Source organism: Zerene cesonia, chromosome 13 (genome assembly GCF_012273895.1).
Source record: "Zerene cesonia ecotype Mississippi chromosome 13, Zerene_cesonia_1.1, whole genome shotgun sequence".
Classification (NCBI taxonomy): Eukaryota; Metazoa; Arthropoda; class Insecta; order Lepidoptera; family Pieridae; genus Zerene; species Zerene cesonia.
This window is the reverse complement of record NC_052114.1, coordinates 9,401,775-9,423,776: the sequence shown is the minus strand read 5'-3', so window position 1 is coordinate 9,423,776 and position 22,002 is coordinate 9,401,775. Positions and strand designations below refer to the sequence as shown.

Below are 22,002 nucleotides of genomic sequence, written 5' to 3'. Positions count from 1 at the left end.
GTGAGTCACGTAAGGTGGCGTAGGGTGTTATCAAGTAATTTTGGGTGTTCCGTGTCAGTTTTATACACCATTCAATTGTTATTATACGCTACAGTAGTATAACTTTAAATATGTTTGAAGAAGAAGTACTAATAAGTCAAATTAAACAACATCCCGTTTTATACAACTCGACATTGTCTTCGTATAGAGATCAAAACATGAGAAACAATGCCTGGGAAGAAATATCAAAACAGTTAAATATACCAGGTACGTTCTTGTAACACTATAAATGTAAACATTTAATATGATGCAAAACAATATCATAGTATTAATGTAAAAATATCAAAGTTATTTCTATTTTTCCATCCATAGAAACTTAGGGCGAGTATACACAAAATAAGCAAAGCAGTTAGTAGAGTTTAAAATTGTAGAAAATACGTCGAGACGTGGACATTCAAATATAAATGTAATATAAGCATAGATGTGGTTAATTATGAATATTATAAAGAAATTGTTTGCTTGATTTGTTTGTATTTAATTTTATATTGAATGAAATGAAACAATTCTACATCTTTACAATTTACTACACCTTCAATAAATATCTGGATGCAAGTTATTAATAAAGTATAAATTCAATTCTTTCAGTTGATGATATTAAAACAAAATGGTCAAAGCTTAGAAATTGTTACACAAATGCTTTAAAAAGAAGAAGAAAAAACTCCAGCTTAGCGCAGTCCACACCTTGGAAGTATGAGCAGACGATGAAGTTTTTATTACCTTATATGATCTCGAGAAAGAGACGTAGTACATCAGGGGTAGATAATAATGTTATATTGTATGATTTTGATTCATTAAAAGAAGAACCTTGTTCTGATGATGACAGACCATTGTCTAGGACATCTAGTCATGTATCTGATCCCATAGAGTGTAATGTATACAAATCCCCATCTCCCAGCAGACAGAATGAAAATGATGAACTTGTTGATAGAAGCTCAATAAAAGTAATAAATAGATTGAATGATGTAAATAGAAAAAGAAAGTATGAAATGGATGAAAATGACTATTTCTTTTTATCTATGAGTATGCAACTAAAAAAACTTCCTGAATCTGATCAAGCTGATATCAAATTCAAATTACATAAACTTATTTATGAAGCTGAAAAAGAAAGGTTAAATTCTGTCTAGTTGTGATAAGACATAATCAATACAAACATTATGAATTTAATTTATTGTAAATACATTATAATAATAGCTAATATTAAATCAATTGTTGAGTTATAACATAATCTTTTACTAAAACAGCCTCAGAAGTTGAGTTAACGTTACGTCGTGATCTTCTTTAATAAATAAATGCCGCTTTTTATCCTAAATCAAGTGTCGCGAATAGAAAAACCACTAACCATATTATTATCAGTAGAGTACTATAAGCTTAGTAATTTATTTGTTTTTTTTTTTAAGTAACGATTAGAAAAAAACACACCCAAGGGATTTAATTAATTAAAGGTTGTTAATTGAATGAAACAATGGTGTTTCGAAAAATTAAACTATGCATTTACTTCAAATCAAATGAACAAAAAAAAAACAAAATAGAATAAGACGCGAGATTTTCTCTATAATATCTTATTACTCTGCATTACTCAATGGGTATCACTTTTGCTTTTAGAAGTGGCGCTGTAAGTTTGAGCGAATTGCGTATTGCCCTTGAAACATGTTTGCATTTAAACTATTAAAATTCGGGACAGTCGCACGAGCCTTTTTGACAATCCAACTTTAGTAGCATGATATTCAGGAAGGCAACTGATAGTTTTTTATACTCGTCAAACTGATCGATTAATTATCTTCATCGATTTCTCACTCCGCCCCTATTTGTACGTTTCAACGTTCAACGTTGCATAAAGTTATCTATTCCAAAAGGTAAAATCCTAACAGCATTTGAACATTGCTCTAGCTCAAACACCTATTTATTCAATTAAAGCACGATGAAGCACTTTTGAATCGTCATGACATAATTTTAACATTTACCCCTGGTTCGGAAAGCACGAATCTCTGTAGTTGCTCTTTAAATCATGTCAATTTTAAATCAATAAAAAAATTGTCAATCATAATTATTGTGAAAGGGCTGTCCTGCGGGTCATAAGCGACATTCTAAAAATTTTCATCTTCCATATATTCACTATAGTACGGGATCCTACTGCAAAATTAGTGTAGGAATAATGTAGACTGAAGAATGAATATTCCTACTTATGAATTTACTTCAAAATTAAATTTTGATTGTCTACATTATTTCTAGGCTATTGTAATGCAACAGTTCGCTCTCTGAACTTTTTTAATGTATCGATTTTAATTCGCACTAATTAAATTTTAATGCAATTACGAATTCTATTGTCAAAGCCCATAAATGATTATTTTATCAATCAATAGTTATCAAGTGACAAGACAGGAAAGGGAAAAGTGACCGAGCAGAAGAAATAAAATTTTCAACACATGACTAGCTTTATTTCTGATACCGATACATAATGCATACATATCCTTTCCAAGTGTGCTCAACCATATCCAACATTAGCCATACAAACACATTTTGTCACTTAAGTAACACTCATACTATATTTGTGACTGCATTCCTGGATATATAAGAATAATTTAGTGTGAGCTTCCAGCATATTTAAATATAATCTGGATCATATGAATGTCTACATTGTTTTGTGAAACAAAACTTTAGAAAGTCTTTCTTTCCTTTTTACGGTTGTAATTATATATTGGTTGAATAGATCGCCTGTTTTATTGTTTATTGGAAACCACATCTCGATTTTAGATGGTATGTCATATGAACAATTGGTAACTTACCGATTATTATAGGTACCTTTAAGAATCATATTTTTAATCAGAATTTAACAGAAATGCTCACAAACGACTACAACAATAGGAATGCAGTCAATTTTAATTCGTTGTTCATAAACATTTAACAGACCTAAGTCCTTATCTAGCTCAATACAAAATAAGCTCGTGCATCTCACGCATGCAGCTTGAAGCTTAACAATAACGAAATGTGTGCACCTTATATTGATTTTATTTTATTCAACCTTGAAATCAACCATTTCAAAGGTGAAATATAATTGAAGGTATTTCAGCTCTTTAAAATATTTTTTTTTACAGTTGAATACTTGTTATGAAGTTACAATGAGTTAATGATTATACAAAACGGCGAATTTAGTAGTAGTATAATAAACTAAAATGGATCGTGGAATAATAAGGTTGTTACGCATGGGCAAGTTAAAAAAACGAAATGAGTTGGTAGAAAATCTTATTTGAAGCAACTATATAAACTGTGATGAATTATAATCCATATCCATATTACTATAAATAAATAAAAACTGATAACACTATTCGTGTTTTTTAAAAATGTTAATTACTTAGTTTCTTTAACTAATCATAGTAGCCTCGTAAATATTTCAACATCAGATAAAAATTAGAATCCTTTAAAAATTAACGTTTCAACATTTTAAATATTTGATAAAGCTTCAAGCTCCACACGCTTATTTGAGATACTCTTTACATACCTTTACACTTATGGTTACATTTAAACTGGGTCTGAATATAAGTACATTTATTATGAGAACTTCACTCGATCTCCGATATTCACAAAATAAGTGTAGAAGAGCAAAAATCAGGGAAAACTTTTCATTAATCGCATCGGTAAGGAGGTTTTTATGAAAATATTAATTTCCATAAACATAGACAGAAATCTTGACTCCTTTATTGTATATTGAATATTAATATTAGCTTACATCTAAACAAAATACGTAGACGAAGTGAAGTTCACATTTACACAACATTTATCTACGCCTAGTGCAATTTAGACATCAATGCAAAAATATTAAACATTCTTTATTGATATATCGACGAAAATAATTCCCCAATGCGACAATAAGGCAAAATACCGATTTCTATTTCATAAATCTGCAGGCACCGGTGAGCCGTGTACAAATTCCTAGTTTCTGATAAATATTAAATATTGTCATAGTATAATAGACGTAAATACACAGAAGTAAGGCTTATTCTCCTATACGCTTAGCAGAAAACATTTAACTACTTATGGACAGACGTGACATCGATTACACTTCACTACGTATACAGATTCCTCGTAAGACGCAAATGGTAATTCACAACAACGCTTATTTGCTTGAAACACAACCGTAAAAATTATCATTAACGCATTTTATTTGAGGTAAAGTGTATGTAAGGCAACAACAAAGGCATTAATTACTGTGTACAAAAATATAATATGGATATCCATAGGGCCATAGACAATGCATGCTCTATTTTCCTGAGTCTATAAACAAAATAGCGTTCAACGTCCAACCAACAATCTAGATTACTTAGCAAAATAATTTATATTTACCGGGAAAAGATGTACTTAGAAACTGAAAGCCTAACTATAATGACATCAATTTGTGTAAATATATGTTTGACATTAATATTTGAGCAGAAAGAAATAGTTTAAGAAGTTGACCTGAAATATCTCATCTACGTAAAAAAGACCTTTACGCTCTTTCTGAATATAAATCGTGTATCTTTTTTTATGACATAAAGATAACATATTAAACGATACTTACAATAAATGACTTAGGCCTCCTTCAGGTAACGACGAGACGGTTTATTTGCACCAACTACTGTGCCAAATTTATACAGTGCAATATACATAAAAATACACAAATAATTTTTAAACCCGCATACTCTATGATAAATACAACACTTTAAAACTAGACTTAATTTCTCAAAAATCCAATGTTGCTGCTAGCCGTCGGGTTAAATCTTGTTATCCAAAATATTTTGTGTGATATTTTATCATTTTTATACAAAAAGCTATTAAGTATTAACATTGATTTCTCTTTCTTTAACTACGAATAATATACTATTAATTTTTATAAGGTTTAAAAACATGCAATTAAAGAGGCTCAATGATTGTCTACATACATGCGCCTCAGACAACTCTGTTGTCTCTTATTCTGAAATAAACCCGCGAATATAACTAAAATTTGTGCTTCACATAAAAATAAATAAGATAATCTTTGGTTACTAAAATTATAATTATAAATGGTGCTTCCAAAAATAATTTTACTTAGACCTATTTGAAACTTGGAAGTATATTTACAATAGATCTTAGATTGTAACATTGTATTAATCTAAGATACCTAAATAGCAATATTTTCATTTCCTAAGATAATATCCTAAGATATCTATACTTTTATAATCACGGTATCGCCTTAAGAAAAAAAAAACAATACCCATAACAGAAACTGCGAAACATTTATTTCCATAAAATACCATTTTCATTCTTCTTTGGGTTTGCTATATAATACGCACAAAAAGCGAAATTATTATTCACCAAATAAACAGCTCGCATCATGTTGTCGACAAAGTAAATAAATCCAAATAGCGAAATTCATGTTATGGCTCTAATAAAAATGGTTACGGCGCGTTATGGCAATGAAGAAGAGCCATGACGCGTTCTGAACTTAATTGGTTTACCATAACACAACGGATAGCTTTTATAACCTAAACTGTTTTATCTTGCGGCTGGTTACCAGACAGAGCAAATTTTAATTGCTTTGATTTTTTTAGTCCAACCGAACATGTTTAAATCTTAAGGCGATACCACTGTCTCCACCTGTAATAATCCCGGCGTGGAAATATTCCACTCACGTTAAACATATTTTAATTAATTTCTAACACATATTTGACAATAAACTTGTATTTTAACAAGAATTAAAACGTAGGTAGTTACTTAGTTATGTAACATTATCTAAGTGACTAGACTTCTTTGTTTGAAACTTCGTACCCTTTAAACCAATTAGTGTTTTTGGTTTAAATCTAGAGTACCCAGAAATACCGGGTAAAAGGAATCCGTTGATTTTGACACTTCAAATCACTTGTCACTTTTATGGATTATAGCAACTTTTGTGGCAACCGAGAAATTGCCAGTAAGCAAAAATAATGTTTTATGTTCAATTCACAACATTTTAAACTGAATCAACGCACATTTGCACAGAACCATGTGGTTTATAGTCTCTAATAAATTTGCCCTTAGAAGCTTGGTGATGAGGCTCACTAAAGCGGCAGGTTCAGAAAATCCCAATCGGGAAACCTGTGAAATGTGAAATGATAAATATTTTTAAAATACATATAAACAGACAAATGGCTGGTCTCACACATATGGCATTCAAATGATTTATAAATGAGGATTTTTTAAGAATAGAAAAATGTAAATTTTTTACTGCAAATAGTAGTGAAAATTTGTAAGTAACATTTATTTGTTTAAATTCGAAATTTCATAAAATTCGCACGCAGGAGTCTCAAATCCGTAAGATTTTTCCTCTATCAAAAAGTGCTCAAAAACAAGTTTCCATTACAAAACCCGCAATATTAGCCCGCAACATCCCAACTCACCGAGGCTATTCAGAGAGGCGCGCCTTTTTACAGTCGAGCTCGTCGTCGTCATCGTCATCCTCCTCCCCCCACTCCCACTCGCCGTCCCCCCCGTCCCCCGCATCCCCTTCTTCTTCTTCGCGAACCGGCTCCTCGGGCAACTCGTCATCTTCGTCCTAGAATTGGTTATCGAAAAGAAATATACATCACATAAGTATAGATCGTAATAAAAGTAAAAAAAACTATCCAGTTTTTAGCTGCCGCCTGATGATTCGCAGAGAACAAGATTTTTTTCTAGCATTTGTTTCCTTCCTTCACTCCTTCCTAATTTTATATACTCTATGATTTTACAATTAAATATATCTTTTTTTGATGCTAGTGCTACAGAGGGTGAGCGTATTATTGGTGTGTTTGTGACAAGTGACTGTGATTTATGTCAGTGTGCGTGTGTATAATATATTCGACAGTGACAGAGACAGACACGTGTACATGTATGGGGGGTGTGCGGGTGTGCGGGTGTGCGGGTGTGCGGGGGGCGCTCACCAGCGCGCGCTGCATGACGGCGATGGGTGGCTCGCGGCGGTGCGCGGCGACGCGGCGCTCGATGAGGAAGGCGACGTACTCGTCGTACAGCAGCCGGATGAGGTGGAACGAGCCGAACGACGCGGCCGACCTGCGGACCACACCGTCGGCCGTGAACCTACGCGCGCCGTGCGCGGCCTGCCCGCTCTGCGCGCACGCGCACGCGCACGCGCACGCGCACGCGCACGTGTACACACGCGCACGCCTGTACACTAGTTTGTTGTTCGAGCGATAACTGTCAACCGGTTAGTTGCGGAGCGTGTTACGTCACCGGTCTGTATGACTTCCCTTTTCTTTCACGCATACGGTTAGATTAGTTTAAGTTATCACCCAAGTAGGGTATCCCCAGACACGTTTTTTAATAATTGACCACACCTATTGAATATATAATTACAAGTACACGAAATATTAAAGTATTGCCCAGATATAGATATAGTATTTGGGTATATGAACAAAATAATTAATGAGAAACATTCCTTTCTATTTAGTGAAATCTTACCTCATAGAATGACAATTCTGATGAAAAAGAAATTGTTAGGTATTTAAACTATTTTCATTCCAATTTAACAGAATATGAATAACATTTAAAATTGCAAGTTTTTTTTTTTATTGTTTAGGTAAAAACTCGAATAGTATAAATGGGCATCCCAATCGTCGTTTTAAGTGTTAAAAAGGTCGCAGATTTAGTTCGCGTTCCTTTAACCACGCGACCAAAACCGTGAGTAACGGCTAATAAACCATACAATATTAATGTATATTGACGATAAATGAAAAGCGGTTCAAAAAAAGTTTTTTTTGTTCACTATTAACTTATCTATATCTCTTACACTTATCATATAGGCAACTAGGCTGTTATCACAGTTGAGCATAATATGTAGAAGGGCAGGGGCCGACCTGAGCGTGAGCTCGCGGATGACGAGCGAGGAGTAGAAGGACCAGTCGAGCAGCAGGCGGCGCGCGCGCGCGGTGAAGTCGGCGCGCGCGGCGTGCGGCGCCAGCGCGCCGCGCACGCACGCCTCCAGCCAGCCCGCCCACTGCTCCAGCGACGCGCCGCGCCCCAGCGTCGCCTGGAACGAGCGCTGCGCCGCTGCCCACAACCCGCACGTGCACGCGCACGCGCACGCGCACCCGCGGCCGCGGACACACTCACACGCACACACACACACACACACACACACACATTTGGATTTTGCATATAACTTAGGAATCATTTAGATCTCCAATCTTATAAGTTTTCTATTGAAATTGACTCTCCTTTTTTACATGTTCTTGGTGGCAATATAACTTGTACGTCGTGTACATCGACCTTATAACACCAGACATACCACGTCCAAACATAAAACAAAACCAGACATTTAACAGCATTTAGCATCTTTCATTGCTGCAACATTATATTTTTTAAAGTATATATTAACAAAACATTTACTGATCCTGTTAACTCTATAACTGACTACTGCGTCATACAAAATATGTAATTTCCTAATGACTCTTATTTGTAAACAATGCTTAGTCTAGTCTAATCGTCTAGGGCATTGTTCACAAGACCATTATCAGAGGAGGAGTTTGTTGAGAATATGTACGAATGTACTATGTGAGTACATACAGTAGATTCAAAGAAGTTAAACAAGGTAAATTGCAAATGTGATGAAACCAAAAAAGTAATAACTAAATATAATTTTTTTTTTTTTTTGTTCTGTTTTATTTAATTAACACAATGACTGTTATATTTAACAAACAAAAGGCTAGCACCATCCTATGAACCGCAATCAGTTCTGTCAAAGTATGTAATACCTTGAAGTCCGCCTCGAGCTTGTGCGCGGTGGGCGCGTTGCCGCACGCGCACGCCCACGCCGCCTGCTCGCGCACCACGCGGAAGTCCACGCGGCTCAGGTCCGACACCATCTGCCATTGGAACGTCCATTTTAAAACATACCTCACGGTACAGTTGGTACTTGGTATTCCCACTTCTGATGTAAGTAATTAGATAAAGTGGTAACATTTTGTTTTTCTGGAAAATATAGCTGTGTAGGGATGTGTGTTATGGTTATGAAAATGTAAAAAAAGTGATATTTCATTAACAAAAGCTTATTTTATACTTTATGAAAAGTTTTAGAAATACGTCCGCTCATGTGCGCAAGTATGAACGCTTATGGACGCATATTTAGTTATCTACCTCGACATGCCCTGCTGTACCTGCTGTATCTGGTGCTGGTTGGTGAGCACGGCGCGCGCGGCCTGCGCCAGGTGGTTGAGCGAGGTGTAGCGGCGCAGCGCGCCCGCCAGCGCGGCGGCGGCCGACGCCTGCGCGCGCGCCGCCAGCGCGGGCGCGCCGCACGACCCCGCCGACAGCGCGGACTCCAGCGTCTTCGCGAAGTTGCGGATCGCCTGAAAATGCATATTCGAATAGCATTGTTTTTTTATGGCGGAGTTGTTTATTTATTATTTACTAGCTGCGCCGCGCTTTTAGCCGCAATCGAAACGATGTGTGTGTTAGCAAGTATTTACATAGGTCATGTCTTATTGTAGTGTATAAGCTATATAATTGCAAAACATTATCCATAAATCCATACCTTTTACGCTTATCATATAAGTAGGACGCTCACTATAACTAATGCAATAGTGAAAAAAAGCATTACAAACTAAAACAAAATATAAAGCGGTCTGCTTTGTGCAAGTCGAAATGAGTTTCGGGCGTGCGATACAAATGAACTCTTTTACCCCCGTCACACACCCTGTACCTGCGTGAGCTGCGAGGGTATGGGGCGCAGCACGTCCGGCAGCAGCAGCTCGACGGCGCGCTGGTGCAGCTCGAGCTCCGCCCTGCGCAGCCACACGGCCACGTCGCGGCGCGCCGCCAGCCGGAACAGCGCGCGGCGGCACAGCTCCGCCGGCGGCCGCTTCCAGAAGTTGCGGCGCGCGCGCTCCACCGCCGCCGTGTCCAGCGCGGCCACCGCTTCCAGGAACTCTACGCCGTGATCCCTGCGCGATAGGGTTCAGATTACTATGCACGCTTAACAACACCCAACGACAACGGCAGATTCTACATGCTGTGCGAGGTGGAGTATACTGCGGTTCAGGTTATTTTGATAATTTTTTTTATTATCCACCATGAGTTTAGAAATGGCAGATAATTGCGGTCATTCAATAAAATTCCATGGCTTGCTTTATGAAAAGTAGAGTTCAGATTACCGAGGAAATTTTACTGAATGCTGATGATATTAGAATTATAATTTATATTCGACGTATACTTTTGGTAGCATTTTAGTGATTCTATAAACATTTATATTAATAGTAAATAGGATTTCAAACAAATTCGTTGAGATCTTATCTATATGCGAGTTAGAGTGATTAAAATAATAAGTTGGAAATAAATGTAAACTCATAATTATTCGAATATTCGTGGCTTTTTGAAGTCTCACCTATGATGGTTCTTGAGTAGTTGCAAAGCATTTGGAGGCACGTCTTCTGGCATGTCATCTATGAACAGTTCTGGAGGATCCGGTGGGACAACCGTACCCAAGAACTGGCGATGTGCCACGCCGTTGAGCCCAACTGCATTTTGTTCCGGTTCACGTTCACGCGGCTCCTGGTTATATTTTTGCACATTTAAAATGAACCTTCTTTTTACTATATACATTTTTTTTTCATCCCTTGCCATAGATCTTACAAAATGGAGATTTTAATTTTTATTTCTCAAAGCTTAACAATATTTTGGGTGACAAATACAAGAGCAATGTAGCAGAAAAAAATTCTCAAAACCCACCTGCTGTTCATCCAGATCCAATTTGTTCTGGAATGTTGGAGAATCGCGCGGTGCGGTCGGTTTCGCGCGTATCCCATAGTAGTGGTACTTCGAGTTGCCTCTAGTGCCGAGACGCCGCGTCCTCAGCCCCACGAACACGGAGCGAATGAGCTTGCCAAAGGAGGCCGCGTTCACTGGTTCCAGACGGTGTGTGGCGCAGTGACGTAGGTAGTGTGCGTATAGTGTAGATCGGGGAAGGGACACACCTAAAAGTTTTTGTCAATAAAAAAACTACGGCTGATGTTCTCATTTGATCCATTTTAAAAGTAGCTCAATTAACCAATAATTGTGAGCAAAGTGAAGACAATGGGTCGAAGAAGCACCTCGCTTTCATCTCAAAAATAATTTTGTTACAAAGTGAAACCCGATAGGCACACTAACTTGGTCATGTGCTACTTAAAAAATTAAACAATAATATTTATTTGCGAATGTACATGTACTTTAATCATAAAATGTTAAAAGCAAAGTTAACTTTCAATGAAGTTTTAACGTCTTTTATACATAATGATGCATGACCTAAATGTTCTTCAAAATCCACGTTAGACCTAATAGTTCATAATTGTTTACATTTTAGTGTGATTTAAAAAAAAATAGACAACTTTTAATTGTTCTAGGCTTTCTAATAACAACAGTATAAAAATAATAATAACGTAAGATTAAAGCTAACTAAAATGAAATTACGAAAGATTACATCAAATCATCTAATAAAATTCTGTTACTCGTCCGTCTCATTCTTTTTTTCACCTGAATACGAGAAACTCAACGCATGTACCTTCAGCCGTCTCATAATGATCGAGCAGCCACTGCACGGTGGCGGGCGGCATGCGAGGCGGCGGCGCGGGCGAGGTGGGCTGCTCGCCCGCCGCGCCCCCCGCCCCCGCCCCCGCACCGGCGCCCGAGCCCCCGCCCGCCCCCGCGCCGGCTCCCGCCCCCGCCCCCGCGCCCTCCGCGCTGAACGTGAACTCGCCGCTCCACTCGCCGTCCGCGCCGGCACCCGCCTCCGCGTTCACCGGCTCCACATTCGCAACGCCGAACACCGGGTACGCGCGGAGCGTTTCCCTGTTTTTTTTTGGTTATGCTTTATTGCAGTGTAGAAACAGCTTAACTCGAGTTGATGCGATATAAAAATGTAAACTAGGCTACTTTACTCGTAGAGACCTAGTTATTGAATGGTAAAAGAACTTTAACATACAAAAATACAAATCTTTACAATATTAATATAGAAATGTGATAAGCAATGATACTAGCAAACGCAATGATCTAACTGCCACTGAAATATGTTTCACAGTTATGTCTTACTTTTATGCTATGTTTTATTTCTTGTTGCACCTATAAATAATGATTGGTAAAAAGATGAATGTTTATGTCAGGCAAATGTAAGGCTTGTAGTAGGAAAGCGTTTATTTATTTATTTCGTCGTCATGTTCAAAATATTATTGCAAAACGGTCTAGGTAACGACTGGTTGGTGCCTTTATCGCTGTGTTCAAGGCATCTTACAACGCACCATTATAACGTTTTTAAATAAACCTAAACCATTTAGTTAATAATGGATTCACATTAATTGTTGTTTTCCCACACTGTTAACCTATTTAACCTATACAACCCTAGGTATCCTAAATCCATACATAATTCTCCGTTTTATTTAGTTTTATTCTTCCCTACACTTCGTCTTTGCCTTTATTACACGACGCCATTTAATAGCGGTGAAATTATAATCAGTTTTTTAATTGAACAATAAGGCAAATTATTTAGATCTACAACATATGACTGCTTGCCTGGACAAACCATTCGAATTTAGATCCACCTTTTCACATCACACGCACATCATTGCATTTTATGTGTCTATCTACAATACGGTCTTTTTCAATGTATGTTTGAGTTAAAAAAAAATAGTTAACGAAAAAGGGGGAAAATGTTGCATTTAGTAGATTCAAAATTCGATAGAAAACATGCTCAGACTGAAAAACAACCTTTTTCGTCCTATGTGACTGTGACAACCGTTGCTTTACTTTCTACCTTTTGTAATTTTTAATGAATGAATGAAATTTTGTTTAATGATTTGTTAAATTATTAACTAATCATTTATGATTAATTATTATAATGATATAATAATTAACCAAAAAAGAAAATAGAGCTCACAAAGTAAACAGTAGACACCCAGATATAAGTCGAATCAAAGATGCTAGGTGTAAAGACAAAGTCAATCTATGAATATAACGATAGATAAATATGTTTAAAAAGAAACAAAGAAGAAAAAATAACAATGACAGTAGTGTAAAATATGTAAAAGCATGTGTATGTGTGTAGGAACCAATAAAAAACCAAACTGGGACTGAGCGATAACCATCCACTGTATTACCGAGAGACCTGATCGACATACATTAATATTAAATTATTATGTATTACTAGACGATCGTCCCGGCTCCGCTCAGATATTTCCTTATTTATTCCAAGGGAGCATTTAATCGGAATAAAAATTATCGTATCACCCAAGTCAGCAGTCATACCCTGTCTGTAATTCGATCAAAATCCGTTCAGTAGTTTCAGCTTGATTGACGTTCCAACATCCAAACAAACAAAACTTTCACATTTATAATACTGGCTGCGCCACGCGGTTTCACCCGCATTAGTCTGTATCCCGTAGAAATATCGGGATAAAAAGTTGCCTATATGTTATTCCAGTTGTCCAGCTATCTACGTACCAAATTTCATTGCAATCGATTCGATCGACACATCCTCACAGACTTTCGCATTAATAATATTAGTAGGAAAGTAGGATAGGATTAGCGTGAAGTGTGATAGTGTGATATATTTACTTTAATTATCTAAATTGTGAAAAAATTGTGAGTAACAGAATCAGTTTTTTACGCAGAACATTCGACGGGCTGATAACTTGAAGGCGGTTAAGTATTTGTTGTGATACTAACGAATTATTCAGATGATAATTAACACAAAAAATATTATTTCTTCAAAATGATTAGATATTCCCCTATAGGAGTACGAATTATGCGAGTTTAGCCTACTACCCATCCAGATCACGTTACTTGAACACGAATTGTTTTAACTATTGTTTTCATATTATTTGACTCGGATAAAAAACCAAATGTCCTAATAAAGCTTAACTTAAATTCTAGGCTTTAATATATTGGACCGTGTTCCAAATATTTAGACTCTCGTCCCATCTGAAAGCAGGCCACAGTAGACCAGCGTGGCAACTGGCTTCCCTCGAAGCTGCTGACCCCGATATACCCACGGATACCCACGGCTCCTTCCCCGGGTGCCGTGGGTATCTTATGCAAGATTTCCCCACTTAAAAAAAACCGTGATCCTAAACATGAATTGGGCTCCAAAACTTATTTACCGATTCAGCTCCTATAAGAATATTGTGGACCTATTGTTCTAATGTGGAAGGCGGCGCAGCAGGACAAAGAAAATATTACGAGGTAAACTTGATCAAATAATTGCTACTAATTTGTTTTAAGTCAAAATTGCAATTCATGGTTATGTCCCGAAGAAATCCTTGCGCATTGTTAGTACCTAAGCTAATAAACCTATCGATACTAGTACGTTTAAAAAACGGTTTGGATGCCGTAGAAGCGAAACTACTATTTGTAGCAAAAAAGGAAATTCATATTAATAACACTGATATTAAAAAAAAAACATTGTTGGCGAAAGAATCATATTGTTCCTAAGAGTCAATTACAGTTCGTTTTAAGAATACTGATCATTTTAAAATCGTTTTAAGATGAAACAGTAGAAGTATTTAGAGAGACAAATAAAGCCATTATTAAATACCTACTATGTTTAAATATGATTTTTTCATAAATCGATCTGCCCATCTCTGATGCTGTTCCGCATAAACCACACTAACACAGATTTGGATGCAAATTATAATGAAGATAGATAAAGATCCGAGTAAAACATAGGCTACATTTTGACCCGCAGTTTGCCCACGGGGTGCATCTAGTATAAAACTCTAAATATATTTAAATATAATAACGCCATATTGGGTTTCTAAACATCACCTAAATGCTACAAAATTATAAGTTAACATTAGTCGTCATTTGATGTTCAAATGAGATAAGAAAATTTATAAATCTAGGAAAGCTCAAGGTCTCCTGAAACATAGCTTACCTACTAACTATATACTGACAATAATAAAGTTTTGAAATTAACTTATTTAATGAAAGACGACTCACATATGTGCTTGCGGCCCTTGGGTATAGATCTCTTGCGGCTCCACATATTGAAGATGGTAGTTGACGCCATTCCCTCCCTCGCCTGAAATAGATGACAAAATTAATATAATCCATAATACATCAATTTTACATTAGTAGCCATAATGAAATCGTTAGTTTTGTTAATGACATTAAGAAACAATGCGCCGCCCATTATTGCAGTTGCAGTTAAAATTAGCAAATTAATATTGTTAGTACACGCACATTTTGAGACGATTAAGGAATTATTTTTCGAATCTAGATATAGTATTTATTCGAGAAATAAATAATATGTGCTAATATGTGCCCTAGCGAAAAGAAGAAACGCGATATAAAGGGAACAACGGGCGACCCGACTGCCCAAAGCAACATTGAAAATTTAAAATAAAGTTACAGTTGTAGGGCATCTAGGTAATTTGAGTCCTTGACAACGGTACTCACAGGGATAATAAGCGCGGTATCGAGGCACCTCCATTCTGTAGGAGGTCTCCCAGGCAACTCATCTCTGGGAGCCAGCGTCCCGGTACGGGAGGGACGTCCCTCCGCCTCTCTTTAGGTACGTTTTACACGAATTATGTTGGGGATTAAGATAGAATTACTCGGTCTTTGTTTTATATAATTTTAATTTCAGTATGTATTAAATAATATTGAAATATTATTTGTGAAGTAATAAATAATTGTCACTTCTGTGATTAAGAATTGGATTATATTGTCATATAATATATTGTATGACATATAATTTATGAAAGCAAGCGCCTGCCGATGTTGTAATTATAAAAATTTCTAATTTTTTTAAACTCATCTTGGACTAAATTTCACGAATTTATAAGTCTTATATTATGAAGGTAAGTCAAATGAAACATCGAAGATAAAATCTAGGTTGTATTCTTCATTGTTTAATGAAGTCTTAATTATCTATTTGACTAATACTAATTTGCATAAGACATCTAACGCGAATTTATTATAAATACAAGCAATTAGTAAAATTGGTACTACACAGTAACATTTTCCGTATCGCTTTCACTACTCCACAAGCTTTATACAATAACTCTGTCTCAGTCACAGCGATAGCTGTCTCACTCGCACCCGTCGCCACGCCCATCGCGAGACAGCCTACGTAACTACCCCTTTGTACGAGTTTATTGCTTTATTTTCAATCACCTCATCACAGGTAGATTATTTACAAGTTTTGAAGGGTTGATATAGACCAATTAATTTAGTTTTTGTTGTCCAGAACTAAAAATTAATGAGACTGGTTATTATGGCCTTTCAAATATTTAATTTCTTAGTGGTATATCTCTCAAATGAAAGCGAAAATAAATCGTTCAAGTACATAATGTTCGGTTTATTATTATTATTACTACACGAATACTCTACCTACTATTATTTCTTTGTCCGTGCCGCATTGAGAACGTTATTTTAAGTTACTGAATGTAGAACAATCCCATTCATTATCGAAACGGTAATTACTGAGATCAAAAAAGCATTGTAATGTAAGGGCAATAACATTTTTAAGAGGACAAATGTAAAATTTTCCAAAAACTTTAAATGGAAATTTGTAATACATACTTTATATAATCATAACATAGGACAATCGAGTTTTTATTCACAAATTATACAATTGTATTATTAGGTTGTCTTTGGATGTTATCGTAACTAAATTTGTGAAGTAGGAAAGTGTTGATTAAAATTCCGTCCAATTACAGTTTATGTTACAGATTCACGAATTAATACCATATAGCTCGTTGTTGATTTTGCTAAATGGACACTAACACAAGTATTACATAGCCTCTAAAAAAATTGTTATTGAACAAGATATGTAATTTAACAAGAAATTTGTTTTCTAAAAAAATATTTCATTTTATATATCCGAATTGAAATCGATAAACCTAACATCACAATCAGAGCACATGACATTTCTCATAATATAATAAAAAACGGAAAAAATTGCGAACATAAAAGAAATATCAAAGAGCGTGGACCGCGTAACATCAAAGTGAAGCAGGTGGGCAATCGTTACTGCATATCCGATGCGCACATTGATAATGATCATTCAGGTAGATAATCCGAAGGGGCATACACAATTATCTATTATTAACAACTTTTATTGAAATCCACACCCCAATTCGACCTGTAACACATTTTGCACCTTACACCTCGGGGAGAAGGTATGTTTTAACATGATAACGAGTTTGCACTGATAGTTTGATGTAGACCGTTTAATAGGTATCAGTTTGACAGGTAGAAGATAATCAGATATATTAAATATCCGAGGGGACGGATGTTTGGTTCATCTACGACTTCTGTTTACATGTTGTTATCGTGTTGTTTTGACTTGACGGACAAGCGAAAAATATATGGGTTTCGTATCATTATAAAAAATTGAACTTGAAATTGTATGAGCCTAATTTATATGGACATCATTGGTCTTTAAGAAAAAGGAAAACATCAAAGTACAAAATGCTAAAATTCTCTTACAAGGCGTCAAATTATATAGACACAATGAAATTAATGCGACTTTATTTGCTTGTGACATAAGTGTATATGTAAATCTCATGACGAATTTTCCTGAAATTTTACATATAACGTGTATGACTTATTTAGTACGTGATAAAAGAGTTTTCTTTCCCTATCATCAACGCAAGCGCATCCGCAATTGAAAACTCATACACCAAGTATAGTATAATGTGTTACGTTCAAAAACCGACATCGTTCATTAGCCGACAACTCACCGACAACACTCACAACGATAAAATATCTCACAACAAGTTGTAGTCATAGGAATAGATCCATCTTACGAATTTTGTGTTATGATCATACCATAACGCGTTCTGATCATTAATTGCTTTACCATAACACGATGGACATTTAATGACAATTCGTCAAACAGACACTTAATCACGCCTTATTATAAATCGTATACAGTTACACTTTATCTAGTGTAAAAAAATAATTAGACATGCCAAGCCACCAAAAGCGAGTGCAAAGCGACACAACGAAACAAATTAAAAAATAACAAAAAACGAATTGATAAAAAACAAAAAAAAAAACTTGCATTCATCACCACTGCTGGTCTCAGCCTTAACGTAGACCGCTTCCACTGATCCCGTCTTCAAAACATCCTGCACTGTGCGTTAACAAAACATGTGCTAGTCGGTGCCTTATAGATACAAGCGTACACATGCTCACAAAAAAATATCTACATAGAAGTCGATTTAGACCTATAGTTTTGATAGGAAAGCTTATTTTGAGGTCATTAACATCAGCGTATTTGTATCGTATGCTGAGCAAACGGTGATATGCCTCAGGGCTCGATGATATTATCAATATATTAAATTAAAGTAACTGATTCAACTGATTGAACTGGAGTGTTTTAATCTGCTCTAAAATTCTTAAAATGCTCTGTTTACAAAGCATTGTAATTGCGGCCTAGAAATATCTTCGTATGTATATAGTACTCAGGTTTATCTTCAAAATGTAACTAAAATAACTCTAACAGATCTACCATTACGTGTCAGATTGCATAAATTAAAATATCTACATATTTCTACGTAAACATAAATACAAAAGTACTGCAATCATTAGAGATTCAAAGGACACTCACTAGCGACAATATACGTGTGTTGCGTTTCATTGTTGGGACTAGAATGACCAGAACTATCGCCGTTCACTTCCACCACCGCTGTTGATACCTGTAAAAAATATAAATATTGCAGCTGTATGTATGTAAAAAGAAAATACATGTTATCGAAAACTGCTTGTACAAATTTTTTAAATCATTTTACTCACAGATGATGTTTGAAAGTACCCGGCGAACTGTGTTTAGGAAGTTATTTATAAATTTATCCAAATTGCTTAGTTGACTATTTGAGGTTCGGATATAAGTAAAAAACTGCTTTGCTTTCTTCAATATCCATTGGAAAGATATACGATAGTATTATCTGTTTTTGATCAAGGGCCTAAAATCAGCTTGAGTATTAAGTTATCAATAGTACCTTATCATTTTTTTATGTATACAATTTATCTTCTGCTATGGAGCTGGTGGGTCGCCTCATAGTAAGGACTACCACCGCCTATGAAAATTCAGAGGTAGTGCCTCAACGAATGCGCTACCCGCTTTTAAGGGGTAAGGGATAAGAAAAGGATTAACAACTGGAAAAAAGGAATGGACTGGGAAGGGATTTCACGTAGGTTTTATGTAGGGATGTGGTACTACCCCGGTGCAATCAAATGAGTACCATACCTGCTGTATAGCATGCGACAGATGTATTGTGTTAGGTATCTCCGGTATCACGATAAGGTCTCTCACAGTGCTCGGCGACGCGTTCCCAGCGCTTGTGCCCTGTAATATTACAAAATTAGAATAATTCTTACCAGGAGATGTATTAAAAAGAGGCAGCCTCTTTTTTTAGGAAGGGTGTTTTTTATCAGTACAATGATTAACAAACCAATAAATAGGTGCATTAAACCATTAAATAACTGTGTAGGATATTAAGAAACTATGCGTGTGTCTAATTAAATTAGTTTATTATTTTGATTTATTAAAATCTATTTATATTACCCGTAATTTCTTTACGTTATTGCCATTAATATTGCAATTTTCAAGTTGCTATCAATTGATTCAGGTGTTTACTAATAGACTCTAAACAATTCCATTAAACATAATTATCTAAATGCGCTAGAGAATACACTACGGCTAATATTATTATCATCTACCAATAAAATCTTTACATTTAACGCAATCCATCTAAATCTTAAAGCTTGCGTAATAAATGGTAGGTTAGGCAGACTAAACTTCGTGTTGAATCTCAATAGTTCCAGTTTTATTTTTATAAAATATCAAGCGAAGGTCAAAAGAACGAATAGCTATCGCTTCCATTTGAATTTCAGCATTAATCAACAAAAAACCTATCAAGTATTTTTTTTGTGTTTGATTTTACGCGAGTATTATACTTACTTATTTATTTAAAGTGTTCGAAACGTCGGGTTAAAAATATAATGAATAAATCGCATTTAAAATCCGTTTAAAAGTTTTATTTAATTTCAAAACGCATCAAGTTTTAACGAAAAATTTTAAGAATTGCTGTAATACTCAGGATGCAACTAGAAGTTAAATGCTGAAAAGAATTAAGACAATAAACAATTTGAATCGATAAATGATCACAAATTAACGATCAAATGAAAATCAACCTCAACCTTTTCACACTGTATCTCACAGAGCAATTCTTTATAGTCAATTCAATTATGTACATGAACAGAAGTGCAGAGGTTATAGACCTGCGACCAATGATACTATTGTTACATATACAATATCATTGGGTGCGACACTAAAATAGACAAACATTACTCTGCTTAGAAAATACGTAAATAAACCATCTAAACGGATTCATCCGGATTTTTATCCATGTTTGTATCTTTGTGTATACTTTTAATGAAATCCTCTAAAACTATAGCTTCTTTCGATTTCAATTAGTTTTCTGAAGAAAGAAAAACAAACAAATTAAGGATAGCATCCTTCGATGGAAGTCAGCGTTTACCATACCAATACACCATCTCTATTGCAGGGATGAGATTAGCGCTCGAAGACTCTTTTGGAGTTGGCATTAAACACATCATCATCATCATCAGCCCATACATGCGCCTACTGCTGGGTCACAAGCCTCCTATGAGGGTTCAGGCCATTATCCACCACGATGGCCAAATACGACTAGGCAGATGTCGCATGTCGTCAAACTCTTCTCAGATATGTCAGTTTCCTCACGATGTTTTCCTTTGCGTTTCGAGCAGTGGTGATGTCAACCATATGCGCAAATAAATTTAAAAAACAATTTATTTCCTGCTCGTTCGCTTGGACCCTCGACTTGTCGATTTTAAGTCCGAGGTCCTCACCACGGAGCCTCACCGATCCTCGAGAATGTAATACTTGTATTTGTGATACAAGAAATTAAAAATCAATTCACTACTAACAAAAAAAATTACCGACAGTTATGTATGATCTTACATGTGTGCACATTAAGTGCATGTCCGCAGTTACGCATGTCCGCTTAGACGGTGCCTTTGTCACGCCTCTGGGTCGGACTGATCAACGTGATTGGTGCATAGCAGCGAAAGCACATATTCACATAACGCTTATTTTTATACATGTTAAATTGGCAGAAACTTAATAATAATAATATAATATAAAACCTGCGTGGGCGCAGCCAGTTGGGCCGCCATGTCGGGGGAGGCGGGCGGCGAAGACTCCACAAGCACCTCGTCGCCCGCACACTCAAAACCTGCAATTTACATGGGAAACAATTATATGTTTACGTTCATATACCATCGGACATAAATATTTAGTAATTTTAAGTAGATTTTTGTACCATATAAGTAAATGTAAAAAATGTTTAGCTACAGTTTGAGCAATAAAGTTACTGCTCACATAGTTTTACCCTTAAGCTCGAAAAATACACACGCTAGCTGATCCGACAGACGTTATCTACGTATGAAATTAAATAGTCATTAGTTTCTTTTTTTTTTGCGAAAATTTCATTTTCATTTCAAGTTCCTCTTAGTTAAGATCCTTGTACTGACAATATCATCATCATCAGCCCATATATGTTCCCACTGCTGGGACACAGGCCTCCAATGAGAGTTCAGGCCATAATCCACCATGCTGGCCTGTCTACTGACAACATACAGTAGAGTTATTCCAAAATTAAATAAAAAAAATAATAAAATTCCTGAGTTATAGCAAGGAAATATTATTACATTGGTTAAAAATTAAATTAAATATTTACACACAAACAATTTCAAATAAGAAATGAACTTTGTTACTTTGTTCAATATACATTTCATAATTATAAATATTTAAAATATATGCAAGGTAATAAGTATGTATCTAACTCATTGTATGTTAAGCTTAATGTTCAATGCACATAATAATTAAAATCAAAAACATTCTTGTTTCATAAATGAAAAACTAGACCCGTCATTATAGTTGCAATTTAATACCCT

At 35.7% G+C, this 22,002-nt stretch overlaps 2 protein-coding genes across 2 annotated transcripts; one reads left to right on the top strand and one right to left on the bottom strand.

Annotated features, from left to right (window-relative positions):
• Positions 1 to 6: 6 nt before the first annotated feature.
• Positions 7 to 1,252, top strand: LOC119831164. The gene is made up of 2 exons (XM_038354437.1): positions 7 to 246; positions 625 to 1,252. Exons 1-2 carry the CDS (start codon positions 111 to 113, stop codon positions 1,161 to 1,163), a joined length of 675 nt encoding a protein of 224 aa, XP_038210365.1. The 5' UTR covers positions 7 to 110; the 3' UTR covers positions 1,164 to 1,252.
• Positions 1,253 to 2,452: 1,200 nt separating this feature from the next.
• On the bottom strand, positions 2,453 to 21,838 carry LOC119831342 (MHC class II regulatory factor RFX1). Its single transcript, XM_038354645.1, has 16 exons — positions 21,823 to 21,838; positions 21,193 to 21,281; positions 19,250 to 19,348; positions 18,611 to 18,698; positions 18,062 to 18,133; positions 14,989 to 15,070; positions 11,561 to 11,847; positions 10,750 to 10,994; positions 10,406 to 10,572; positions 9,725 to 9,965; positions 9,180 to 9,371; positions 8,778 to 8,888; positions 7,881 to 8,053; positions 6,948 to 7,077; positions 6,426 to 6,580; positions 2,453 to 6,123 (listed from the first exon to the last, which is right to left on the bottom strand). Exons 1-15 carry the CDS (start codon positions 21,836 to 21,838, stop codon positions 6,431 to 6,433), a joined length of 2,142 nt encoding a protein of 713 aa, XP_038210573.1. The 3' UTR covers positions 2,453 to 6,123; positions 6,426 to 6,430.
• Between the last annotated feature and the right edge of the window lie 164 nt (positions 21,839 to 22,002).